The sequence below is a fragment of the Nerophis ophidion genome, linkage group LG22 (genome assembly GCF_033978795.1).
Source record: "Nerophis ophidion isolate RoL-2023_Sa linkage group LG22, RoL_Noph_v1.0, whole genome shotgun sequence".
NCBI lineage: Eukaryota > Metazoa > Chordata > Actinopteri > Syngnathiformes > Syngnathidae > Nerophis > Nerophis ophidion.
The window spans coordinates 41,738,312-41,751,760 of record NC_084632.1 but is presented as its reverse complement, the minus strand read 5'-3'; the positions used below and the strand labels follow the sequence as shown (position 1 = coordinate 41,751,760).

The window sequence follows — 13,449 nt, the reverse complement described above, 5'->3', positions numbered from 1 at the left end:
TCCCAAACGTTTATTGAGTGTTGTTAAAATAAAAGGTGATGTAACACAGTGGTGAACATGCCCTTTCCCAACTACTTTGGCACATGTTGCAGCCATGAAATAGTAAGTTAATTATTATTTGCTCGGGTCTAGCCAAGCCGGCGGCGTTTCAGGATATTGTTGATAAATGGCTATCGCTTTGCATAGTAGAGTTTGAACTTGCACTTACAGATGTAGCGACCAACTGTAGTTACTGACAGTGGTTTTATGAAGTGTTCCTGAGCCCATGTGGTGATATCCTTTACACACTGTTGTCGGTTTTTCATGTAGTACTGCCTGAGGGGTCAAAAGTCCGTAATATCATCACTTATGTACAGTGATTTCTCCAGATTCTCTGAACATTTTGATAATTTTACGGACCGTAGATGGTAAAATCCCTGAATTCCTTGCAATAGCTCGTTGAGAAATGTTCTAAAACTGTTCGACATTTTGCTTAAAAGTGGTGACCCTCACCCAATCCTTGTTTGTGAATCACTTAGCATTTCATGGAAGCTGCTTTTATACCCAATCATGGCACCCACCTGTTCCCAATTAGCCTGCACACCTGTGAGATGTTCCAAATAAGTGTTTGATGAGCATTCCTCAACTTTATCAGTATTTATTGCCACCTTTCCCAACTTCTTTGTCACGTGTTGCTGGCATCAAATTCTAAAGTTAATGATTATTTGCACACAAAAAAAATGTTTATCAGTTTGAACATGATTTTGCAAATCATTGTATTATATTTACATCTAACACAATTTCCCAACTCATATGGAAACGGGGTTTGTAATATTTTTTTATATTTTACGGTTATGTGTTAATAATTTCACACATAAGTTGCTCCTGAGTATAAGTCGCACCGCTGGCCAAACTATGAAAAAAACTTTGACTTATAGTCCAAAAAATACGGTATATGGGTTGTATATAAAAGTATCGACGTTAGTAACGGCATCATTTTGTAACAGCATTATTCCAAACATGGACCGTGAATGTAACCTAAAAAACAAAAATAGTTCAGTTCTGCATCGATGAATTCCTATGTCTGTAAAATAAAATAAAAAAAAAGATTACTACTTTTAAGAAGGTTTATAAATTGCAGCTCCAGATTATTTTTCTTTGATGAAATAGAGGGTGGGACTTTTGATGGTAAAGGTTGCCGGCCCCTGGTCTGGGGTGATGATGGTACAACGCAATAGTAAAGTTACTACCTAGGGGAGCAGGGTAGTGAGCTGGGGGCGGCAGGGGGGAGGATAGACAGCTAGCAGGTGCCAATTGTCCTCCCCTGGGCGCTGCTGGGCTTTAACAGAGTCATATTCTGGGCCGACTGAACTCTCACCCTTTTCCATCTGAAGGACACAAGATGCTTACAGTGAGCTCAGCTGACTTGCTAGAAAGGCTCTTCGTGCAGCCATGTCAGGTGCAATAGTACTCAAAGAGCAACACACAAATTCAGCTCCCCACTTCATAATTACAAAGTGCCAAAACACATATTTTTGCTGCTAAAATAGCAATACTGCAGAAGCTGCACCAAAGAAGTTGTCAGAATAATTGTATCGAAGTTATCACAAAACTTTGTGTTGCCACGAGTTCCCTGCGAGCAGACAAAAGCTGTGTTTGATCCTACCAAGAAGAAGTCTTGTACAACTCCACTGTGTACACTGCAAAAAGTCAGTGTTCAAAAAATACAAAAATGAGGGGTGTTTTATTTGAACTAAGCAAAATGATCTGCCAATAGAACAAGAAAATTTGGGTTGTCAAGATTTTCCAAAACAAGTACAATCAGCTAACCTCAATGGACCCAAAAATACCTTAAAATAAGTATATTCTCACTAATAACAAGTGCACTTTTCTTGGTAGAAAAAAAATAGATCTATTTGCTCAATATGTTGAAAAATATTCTTAAATTAAGTAAATGCTAGTGCCATTATCTTGACATAATGATAAGCGCTCGGCATCATGATTTTTTTTCCCACGCTTGAAGTAAGAAATTATGACTTTAAGAAAGTAATTTTATACTTGTGAGTGTTGTTGACACAGCTTTGCAACAGTTGGTATTCTAGTTCCAAGCATGTTTTACTCAATATAGGTCATACAATCTCAGCAACAAGCTCTAATATCTTACTGGGATAATTTAGGACCAAAACCCTTAAACAAGTAAAACACTGTAAAATCAAATCTACTTAGTGAGAATAATTATCTTATCAGACAGAAAATAAGCAAATATCACCCTTATTTTAGATATTTAATCTTACTTAGATTTCAGTTTCTGCAGTGTAGGATGGGAAGCAACATGAAGGTGTTCTGTTTCTTTGACGTACTGAAAGATTTTGTCTTGACCCGAGATCTACAAAGCGAAGAGGAAGCAGGACCAAACTGTTTTACGACCTTTTTTGTGAACTGTTTACAATCCAATCCACTTTATTATTAAATATACAATATTAAAAACCATATTCAAATAGTATCCTTAGCTCCGCCAATGACTGAATAAAAAAATAAAACCAATATAAAAACAATATAAAAATAAATATGATTAAAAATGATTTTAAAAGGGTAAAACCAATTAAGACAATACATACAAATAATAATTAAAAAAAAGAGGACCACACAACTCACCAAGAGTTAAAAGCTAAAGAATAAAAGTGGGTCTTAAGACCTTTACGACCTTTTCTTTGAACTGTTTTTAATCAAAGGCGATGGTTGTTTACGACCCCCGTCCCTTTAGAAACAGCTGTTGCCGTGTAAATCAGGGAAAGTCCAAATAAAAGAGGAGGCGGGAAATCTTTCGTCAGAGCGTGGTGACACTGTACAAGGGTACAGGTGTGCGTGTTTCTCCTCATTGAGCCAAATTTAATTCTGTCTGTTTTATTCCTTGCTTCTTGGCTTGTTTAATAGATGTCATCGGTGTTTGAACCTGACAGATGTCAGCCGTCATCTGACAGCCAATGTCTAATTTCATTTTATATGTAACACATAAAGGAACAGCCTGCCAATAACAGTAAATGTGTATATTTCTTTCAGTGCTATACTCTATGTGTGCTCAGCGGATTAATTAGGATTATTGGGTTTGATTTATGGAAAAAGTGCCAGTTATACACGGTGATAAACCAAAATAACTAATAACCATAATGGCAGCTGCAGGCATCATCGGATGTGTCAAAGGAAGGGCTAGAGATAAGAGCTCATCTATTGGTATGCACTATCAGAGCAGGCAAACAATAAAAACCCAGGAGAGCATTTTGTAATTACTTAGCGCTAATCCAATTATACAGATATAGATAGTGGAATCACTTCAACATAACTAACTCAATTACATTACATTACTATTATGAGATAGAATTTGTCTGAATAATTGTATCACAAAACTGTGTTGCCATGAGTTACCAGCGAGAGAACAAAAGCTGTCTCTGATCCTACCAAGCAGAAGGCTTGTAAAACTCCACTGTGTACGATGGAAGAGACATGAAGGCGTCGGTTTCTTTGATGTATTGTAATCCACAGGAAGATTTTATCTTGACCCGAGATCTACAAAGTGAATAGAAGACATGGCCTGACTCCCTATAGGCAACTTTTCTTTGAACTGTTTTGTAATCAAAGCCGATGGCCGTTTACGACCCCCCTTCCTTATAAACAGCGGTTGCCATGTAATCGGGGAAAGTCCAAATAAAAGTGGAGGCGTACAATCTTTCGTCAGAGCGTGGTGGAGACTACAAGAGTACAGCCCAGACCTTTCTCCTCAATTGAGCCAAATTGAATTCTGTCTCTGTTTAATTCCTTGCTTCTTGTCTTGTTTAATAGATGTCATCGGTGATTGAACCTGACAGATGTATAACCACTGTATGTAGGCAGCGTTTTCCCTGACAGATTAATAGTTTATTGTAATTAAAGTTTATAAAAATAGGTGAGAGGTTAGGCATGTCTTTGTACAATGATTTTAAGGATATCTGCGATAAATGAAGAAAAATATTTAAGTCAAAGACAGATTATCATGCCTGTAAGACAACAGCACCATGCCAGTGTTTATGGTGGGTCTGGATGGTCCAAGAGTCTTTCATGCAGCTCTGATAGTGTCTCAGTCTTGCTCTGTGGTCCGGCTGAAACCATGCAAGTGGACATTTCAGACCAGTGGAAGGATTTCTTAAGGGGTCATAACAGTTTAAAGGGTGTTAGAGAGACCATGCTAGAGATCATGGGGATGGTGTTCACGCTTGAAACCAAAAGATGACATGCCAACCTCTTGAATGATCAGCGAGCAAATCTGACCATTCACTTTAGTTTAAGGTGAATAGGAATCTTGAATTCAGTGTGGCCCTTACTACATGACTCAGTACAAACAACAGCCTTGTACAGTTGTACAAAGAGGAAATTGATGCAACAATCACTCATCCACTCAATTTCTACAGCAGTTTGTTCATGCAGTGGAAAAAGGGATGATGAAATCATGCCACTAAGTCGCAAATTAAACAATCTGAACATTTTCTTCAAGAGGCCTCAAAATACAAAGGAACACATGCAGAGAGACTAAGATGATTGATGTCAAGATCTCGCCCAACGAGACCCCCCCCCCGTCTATCTTTCCTCCTTTCTATCCCAATCATAGAGAATGCTGATTGGCTTTTTCCAAAACATGCAGCCACAAAGGGGTCCCTGTTCCAACAACACAGCATACATCTGTGCATGCTGCTAAAGATGGAAGCAGGTGTCAGAAGAACTAATGACATTTCAGACCTGGGAAACAACATTTTAACACTAATTTATTATTTATAATCAGAAGTGCTGAGTCAATAAGCAATGTTTCTAACATCGTAGGTTGGTAGCATTTAATTGCATCACCTACTTCATACTTAAAAGTGAAGTGTGCAGTTCCAAATTAAATTTTTTATGCCAAAAATTACAAGAATACCACCAATGGATAACATAGGTCACATACTGTATGTTATAGTGGTTAAGGGGAGATCAGATTGAACAAATCCATCCATTTCCTACCGCTTGTCTCTCTCGCTGCATTCATATCTATATTTGTTACAACTAGAAGTTTAATGTTTTGAAAATTTCCGTTTATCCTGAATAAAATGAGTCAATCACAGCTGTCTCACATGGCGGAAGTTAGTCCATCCATCCATCTTCTGCCGCTTATCCGAGGTGGGGTCGCGGGGGCAGCAGCCTAAGCAGAGAAGCCCAGATTTCCCTCTCCATAACCATTTCGTTCAGCTCCTCCAGGGTGATCCAGAGGCGTTCCCAGGCCAGCCGAGAGACATTGTCTTCCCAAAGTGTCCTGGGTCTTCCCCGTGGCCTCCTACTGGTCGGATGAGCCCTAAACACATCCCGAGAGAAGCGTTCGGGTGGCATCCTGACCAGATGCCCAAGCCACCTCATCTGGCTCCTCTCCATTAAGGAAGAGTAGCGGCTTTACTTTGATCTCCTCCCGGATGACAGAGCTTCTCACCCTATCTCTAAGGGAGAGACCCGCCACCCGGTGGAGGAAACTCATTTTGGCCGCTTGTACCCGTGATCTTGTCCTCTCGGTCATAACCCAAAGCTCATGACCATAGGTGAGGATGGGAACGTAGATCGACCGGTAAATTGAGAGCTTTGCCTTCTGGCTCAGTTATTTCTTCACCACAACGGACCGATACAGCGTCCGCATTACTGAAGACGACGCAACGATCCGCCTGTCGATCTCACAATCCTCTCTTCCCTAACTCGTGAACAAGACTCCGAGGTACTTGAACTCCTCCACTTGAGGCAAGATCTCTTCCCCAACCCGGAGATGGAACTTCACCCTTTTCTGGGCGAGAACCATTGACTCAGGCTTTATTTAGAGGTGCTGATTCTCATCCCAGTCGCTTCACACTCGGCTGCGAAACGATCCAGTGAGAGGTGAAGATCATGGCCAGATGAAGCCATCAGGACCACATCACAGTAAAAAGCAGAGACCTAATCCTGCAGCCACATAACCGTATCCCCTCAAAGCCCTGACTGTACCTAGAAATTCTGTCCATTAAAAGTTAAGAACAGAATGGGTGACAAAGAGGAGCCTTGGCGGAGTCCAACCCTCACTTGAAATGTGTCCGACTTACCACCGGCAATGCGGCCCAAGCTCTGACACTGATCATACAGGGAGCGGACCACCACAATCAGACAGTCCGATACCCCATACTCCCATAGCACTCCCCACAGGACTTCCCGAGGGACACGGTCGAATGCCTTCTCCAAGTCCACAAAGCACATGTAGACTGGTTGGACAAACTCCCATGCACCCTCAAGGACCCTGCCGAGAGTATAGACCTGGTCAACAGTTCCACGACCAGGACGAAAACCACACTGTTCCTCCTCAATCCGAGGTTCGACTATACGGCGTAGCCTCCTCTCCAGTACACCTGAATAAACCTTACCGGGAAGGCCGAAGAGTGTGATTCCACAATAGTTGGAACACACCCTCTGGTTATGGTTGCTAAATTGCCTTTGAAACGGTGGGTAGAATCAAACACTTCACTAAACACTGCATTTTTAAAAAAAAATTTTTTTACAAGACGTAATATCATAGCTTCATGCGTGTGGATTAGCGTGGCGTAGCTGACATTGTCCAACCAGAGAGGGCAGGTTATGATGCTAGCAGCCTTCTTGGTAACAGCCGATACCTTGAGGTTTCAGACACACTAGCATGGTAAGTTATGGATCTGAAACACAGAAGTCTGACTAAATAAAAATCATTATTATGCTTGTTGTTTACATTTGTACGCTTTCCTGGGTTTCTGGTCTGCCATCTTTCTCCTCACGCTTGAAAGTGTAGGGATTTCTGTAAGAAATACTTTGCCCTTTTCCCCAATAGCCTGCTCAGTGGCCTAGTGGTTGGAGTGTCCGCCCTGAGTCATACCAAAGACTATAAAAATGGGAGCTATTACCTCCCTGCTTGGCACTCAGCATCAAGGGTTGGAATTGGGGGTTAAATCACTAAAAATGATTCCTGGGCGTGGCCACCACTGCTGCTCACTGCTCCCCTCACCTCCCAGGGGGTGATCAAGGGTGATCGTCAAATGCAGAGAATAATTTCGTCACACCTTGTGTGTGTAACAATCATTGCTACTTTAACATGTGACAGACCTTTTAAAAAAGTGATATTTTCTGTTTTAGATGTGGCCAAGTCTATTAGTTTATTAGAATTATTCATGGAAGTGTAAATGCCTTGAGTGGCCATGCGATACTGATTTCTCAGAAAACAATTACTAATACAATTCCGCTGATATAGAAAAATTGCTTTGAATCAAAGCCCTCATTAGAGACATGTTATTTTGTGATTATTTTTTGTTTTTTAATGAAACATTTTTTAAACCCAGGTCTGATTCTATCTCATGTCCTCTACCTAATTTTGCCCAGCTGATTCTTGGCTCTGGACAGAGGTTGAAGAGCGATGAAGTCATCACCTATTGCCACATGGTTGGAATACATCTAAACCGGGAAGGAGTGAAAGAATACACAAAGAGGTTAGACATTAAGAAAATTACATACAAGGACATAACAAGAGAGATGACAGAACAGAGACGGACAAGATTGAAGAGGATGACTTTTCCCAGCAGCAAAAGATTTGAGAGGAGTGTCCTGCTATACAAATACTTTACTGAAAGATCACAGTAGCATGCATAGTTGGAGACACTGTTTGTGCACAGTATTAGATGTCATGCTGTGTCTGTGCAACACTTTACACCATGCCTTTCCTGGTAATGTTCTGTTAAAAAGTGGCTTACAAATAGTGAAAAAAAATAAAATAATGTTCTCTCAAAGTATTTAATTCCCTTTCTTTCATTTGTAGTTTGCTGCCCCTTAAGTTTAACACAGGGGTCTCAGACAAGGGGTCAGAGTTGGCGAGACGTTATTTTGCGGCCCCCGCCTTAATATGTAAGCTTAATGTTACGCAAGATTTAAATGAATGGCACTTGACAGCGTTGTGTTATTTGAGTGCAAGTACTGAGTGCATTAATTGACATTTTCAAATGTTGGATTTTGTTTTGCTGTTATAAATCTGTTTTTTTTTTACTTGGTCTGAGGAAATATTCAAATTTTTGGATAGGATTTTTGAGTTTTCTTGAAGGGGAACATTATCACAATTTCAAAAGGGTTAAAAACAATAAAAATCAGTTCCCAGTGGCTTGTTGTATTTTTTGAATTTTTTTTCCAAATTTTACCTGTCTCGGAATATTCCTAAATAAAGCTTTAAAGTGCCTTATTTTCACTATCTTCGAAACCACTATCCATTTCCCTGTGACGTCACACAGTGCTGCCAATGTAAACAAACAATGGGAACACCACAGCAAGATATAGTGACATTAACTCGGATTCAAACTCGGATTTCAGCGATTTAAGCGATTCAACAGATTACGCATGTATTGAAACAGATGGTTGGAGTATGAAAATATTGAAGAAGAAACTGAAGCTATTGAGCGAATAGCTATTGACGCTATTCATGGACATAGCATGGCCGAATAGCTGCGTTAGGATCGCCGGTAAAATGTGCGGACCAAACGATCAGGACTTTTGCATCTCTTGACACTGGAGCAACTTAAATCCGTCATTTGGTAAGTGTTTGTTTCGCATTAAATGTGGGTGGAAGGAAACGTAATATAGTTGCAAATGCATCTGCAGGTTATCCATACATCTCTGTACCATGTCTGCTTTAGCACCGCAGGTAAATACCATGTTAGCGTCGATTAGCGTAGCATGTTAGCATCGATTAGCTGGTAGTCACGCCGCGACCAAATATGTCTGATTAGCACATAAGTCAACAACATCAACAAAACTCACCTTTGTGATTTCGTTGACTATCGTTGCAAATGCATCTGCAGGTTATCCATACATCTCTGTGCCATGTCTGTCTTAGCATCGCCGGTAAAATGTGGAGACATTCTGGCCCATTCAATGGGGGTCTGGCGGTAGAGACTTTGGCATCTTCGGGCCAGTGGTGCAACTTGAATCCCTCCCTGTTAGTGTTGTTACACCCTCCGACAACACACCGTCGAGGCATGATGTCTCCAAGGTTCCAAAAAATAGTCAAAAAAACGGAAAATAACAGAGCTGAGACCCAATGTTTACAATGTGTTGAAAATGAAAATGGCGGCTGTGTTACCTCGGCGACATCACATTCTGACTTCATCTCCTCCAGCGCGATAAACAGAAAGGCGTTTAATTCGCCAAAATTCACCCATTTAGAGTTCGGAAATCGGTTAAAAAAATATATGGTCTTTTTTCTGCACCATCAAGGTATATATTGACGCTTACATAGGTCTGCTGATAATGTTCCCCTTTAAGCTGTATGCCATAATCAGCAATGTTAAAATAATAAAAGGCTTGCAATATTTCAGTTGATGTGTAATGAATCCAGAATGTATGACATTTTCATGTTTTTAGTTGCATTACAGCAATTAAAGGACTTTATTCAAATTTTCTGAGACAGGCCTGTATACTTCTATATGACGCCGGATAACACTCACATTTTGCGCTCGCTATCCAGGTACTTTCCCGGCTTTTATCAGACGCGTGTTGCTGCAGGGATGAAAAGCTGAACGACACGCATTGCGAAAATAACATTATTCTCCGTGCGTGGGCTAAATGCAAATCTAATCCACAACCCCAAAACATGTCTTTTTCAAAGCCTGCAGCGAAGAGAGAGGTTAGTGATGAGCAAAGACAATTGCAGGAAAAGTGGGAGATGCACTATTTCTTTGTTAAGCACAGGGGCACCCCGACGTGTCTTATATGCACAGAGAAAGTTGTGGTGCACAAGGGATACAATTTGAAACGTCATTATACAACTAGGCATGTTGAGGAGAATGCAACATTTTTTAAATAAATATTTTCTTGTGGCCCAGCCTCACCCAGACACCCCCGGGTAAATTGAGTCTGAGACCCCTGGTTTAACATATTGAGGCACGTAACCGACTGCATTATTGCAAATGTAATATGAAATGCATGACTACACACAGGAGAAAGGGCAAATATATAATTGCGTAGGCTTCAGATGGAGTATGTGACTCCGGGCCAAAACTAAAATTGGATGGTCCTCAAACAATATTATCTTAAATGTAATGCGTTTTGTCAGTAAAAACAGCGACTAGAGTGAGTGGAAAACTAAAAGCAGGAAAGCTAAAATGCAGAATTATTGTCTCCGGTTTTTTTTTTTACACTCCCCGTTCTACCTGACTCTTCTGTGTGCTGGTGGGTCGCAGATGTCGGTAGAAGACCTTCTTCACCACGTCAGGAAAGAGGCAGGTAATGATAATGATGATGATGGCAAACCATGCGGAGCCACTGGACAGTAACTGAACAAAAACAAAATACATATCCTGGGTGTGGAGGAAGGGCCTGTAAGAGAAAAAATACATTTAATACAGTACACTGCAAAAATTTAAATCTAAGTAAGATACATCTCAAATAAGGGTACCATTTGCTTATTTTCTGTCGGATAAGATAATTCTTCTCACTAAGCAGATTTTATGTTAGAGTGTTTTACTTGTTTTAAGGGTTTTGGTCCTAAATGATCTCAGTAAGATATTATAGCTTGTTGCAGAGATTTTACGACCTGTATTGAGTAAAACATGCTTGAAACTAGCCCTGCGATGAGGTGGCGACTTGTCCAGGGTGTACCCCGCCTTCCGCCCGATTGTAGCTGAGATAGGCGCCAGGGCCCCCGCGACCCCAAAAAAGGGAATAAGCGGTAGAAAATGGATGGATGGATGGATGCTTGAAACTAAAATATCAACTGTTGCAAAGCTGTGTCATCAACACTTAAGTATAAAACTACTTTTTAAAGTAATAATTTCTTATTTCAAACATGAAAAAAAAAAACAGGACTTTGACACAATTGTGTCTCATATTAAAACAGATGACAGCCAAATGGACTTTGCGGTTTTATTTTCAATGAAACAAGAGAAAATATGTACTCATATAGTAGTACGGTGTTATTAGTAAGAATATACTTATTTTAAGGTATTTTTGGGTTCATTGAGGTTAGCTAATTTTACTTGTTTGGGAAAGTCTTGCCAAATGTTCTTGTTTTATTGGCAGATAATTTTGCTTAGTTTAGTGGATTTTTTTTTTCTTGTTTTTGAACACTGACTTTTTGCAGTGTACTTAAAGGGGAACATTATCACAATTTCAAAAGGGTTAAAAACAATAAAAATCAGTTCTCAGTGGCTTGTTGTATTTTTGGAAGTTTTTTTTTCAAAATTTTACCGGTCTCGGAATATCCCTAAATAAAGCTTTAAAGTGCCTTATTTTCGCTCTCTGCGAAGACACTGGCCATTTCCCTGTGACGTCACACAGTGCTGCCAATGTAAACAAACAATGGGAATACCACAGCAAGATATAGTGACATTAGCTCGGATTCAAACTCGGATTTCAGCGACTTAAGCGATTCAACAGATTACGCATGTATTGAAACAGATGGTTGGAGTATGAAAATATTGAAGAAGAAACTGAAGCTATTGAGCGAATAGCTATTGACGCTATTCATAGCCATAGCATGGCCGAATAGCTGCGTTAGCATCGCCGGTAAAATGTGCGGACCAAACGATCAGGACTTTCACATCTTTTGACACTGGAGCAACTTAAATCCGTCGATTGGTAAGTGTTTGTTTTCACATTAAATGTGGGTGGAAGGAAACATAATATAGTTGCAAATGCATCTGCAGGTTATCCATACATCTCCGTGCCATGTCTGCCTTAGCATCGCCGGTAAAATGTGGAGAAACTCCAGCACATTCAATGGGGGTCTGGCGGCAGATTTCTTGCCAGTGGTGCAACTTGAATCCCTCCCTGTTAGTGTTGTTACACCCTCCGACAACACACCCACGAGGCATGATGTCTCCAAGGTTCCAAAAAATAGTAAAAAAAACGGAAAATAACAGAGCTGAGGCCCGGTGTTTGTAATGTGTTGAAAATGAAAATGGCGGGTGTGTTACCTCGGCGACGTCACATTCTGACGTCATCGCTTCCAGCGCGATAAACAGAAAGGCGTTTAATTCGCCAACATTCACCCATTTAGAGTTCGGAAATCGGTTAAAAAAATAGATGGTCTTTTTTCTGCAGCATCAAGGTATATATTGACGCTTACATAGGTCTGCTGATAATGTTCCCCTTTAAAGGGAAGGAGGAGCAATACCCCATAACTCATAAGTAAAGAGGAAAATGGCAAGGTTGTGTATAATAATAGTAGGCTATTAAGGAAACATATTGCCTCCTTCAGGCTTCAAAATAACAAACTTTATCTTTCTTATCTGTAAATTAAATCTCACGATGCATGTCCATGATTACAAAGGTTTCTACCATCCCATGAAAACTGGCAAGAATAAATGATGGGAGGTTGATGATCTGAGTCAGTGTTTTTCAACCTTTTTTGAGCCATGGAACATTTTTTCAAGTTGAAAAAATCCAGGAGCACACCACCAGTAGAAATGACTAGAAAACGAAACTCAGTTGACAGTAAAAAGTCGCAATTTTTGGATAGGACTTTAAACCATAACCAAGCATGCATCAGTATAGCTCCTGTCTCAAAGTAGGTGTACTGTCACCACCTGTCACATCATACCCTGACTTATTTTGTATTTGTTGCTGTTTTCCTGAGTGTAGACTTTTACTTCTTGTCTTGCGCTCCTATTTTTTGGGGTATTTTCCTGTAGCAGTTTCATATCTTCCTTTGAGTGATATTTAACGCATCTACTTTGTTTTACAATCAAGAATAATTCAGTTGTTTCTATCGTTCTTTGTGGGGACATTGTTGATGGTCATGTCATGTTCGGATGTACATTGTGGACGTCGTCTTTGCTCCGCAGTAAGTCTTTGCTGTCGTCCAGCATTCTTTTTTTTTAAACTTTCTAGCCAGTTCAGTTTTAGTTTTGTTCTCCATAGCCTTCCTTTAGCTTCAATGCCTTTTCTTAAGAGCACTCACCTTTTGTTTACTTTTGGTTTAAGCATTAGACACCTTTTTACCTGCATCCTGCCTCCCGCTGTTTCCAACATCTACAAAGAAATTAGCTACCGGCTGCCACCTACTGATATGGAAGGGTATTACATGGTTACTCTACCAAGCTTTAGACAGCACCGACACCCAACAACAACACATCATTTGCAGACTATAATCAATGGTTTGCAAAAAATATTTTTTACCCAAATAGGTGAATTTAGATAATCTCCCACGGCACACCAGACTATCTCACGGCACAAACAGTAGTTGAAAAACACTGATCTAAGTAGTAGATTGTGACGCATGTACATTTTCTTACCAGATAATGCCTCCGTAGAAGAGAGAGAAGATGAAATAGAAGGCTATTGACCCCCACGTCACAAAATGGTTCATCCATGTCCAGAAATGAGTCTCTAATGCAAGCTGCAATAAAAGTGAACAAGGTAAGAAAACGAGAGTTTGGTGCACAACATTTA

At 40.2% G+C, this 13,449-nt stretch overlaps 1 protein-coding gene across 4 annotated transcripts in view; it reads right to left on the bottom strand.

Moving 5' to 3' along the window:
• Positions 1–13,449, bottom strand: part of atp11b (ATPase phospholipid transporting 11B) — a 121,701-nt gene that overhangs the window by 32,740 nt on the left and 75,512 nt on the right. For 2 of the 4 annotated variants that reach the window (XM_061883858.1, XM_061883859.1), the window contains 2 exons: positions 13,293–13,396; positions 10,209–10,374 (listed from right to left, as the gene is read on the bottom strand). In XM_061883858.1, coding sequence (XP_061739842.1) covers positions 10,209–10,374; positions 13,293–13,396 — 270 coding nt within the window. Of the gene's footprint in view, positions 1–1,229; positions 1,368–7,381; positions 7,468–10,208; positions 10,375–13,292; positions 13,397–13,449 lie in introns of all 4 variants that reach the window. The other 2 variants (XR_009803744.1, XR_009803743.1) reach the window with 2 other exon arrangements.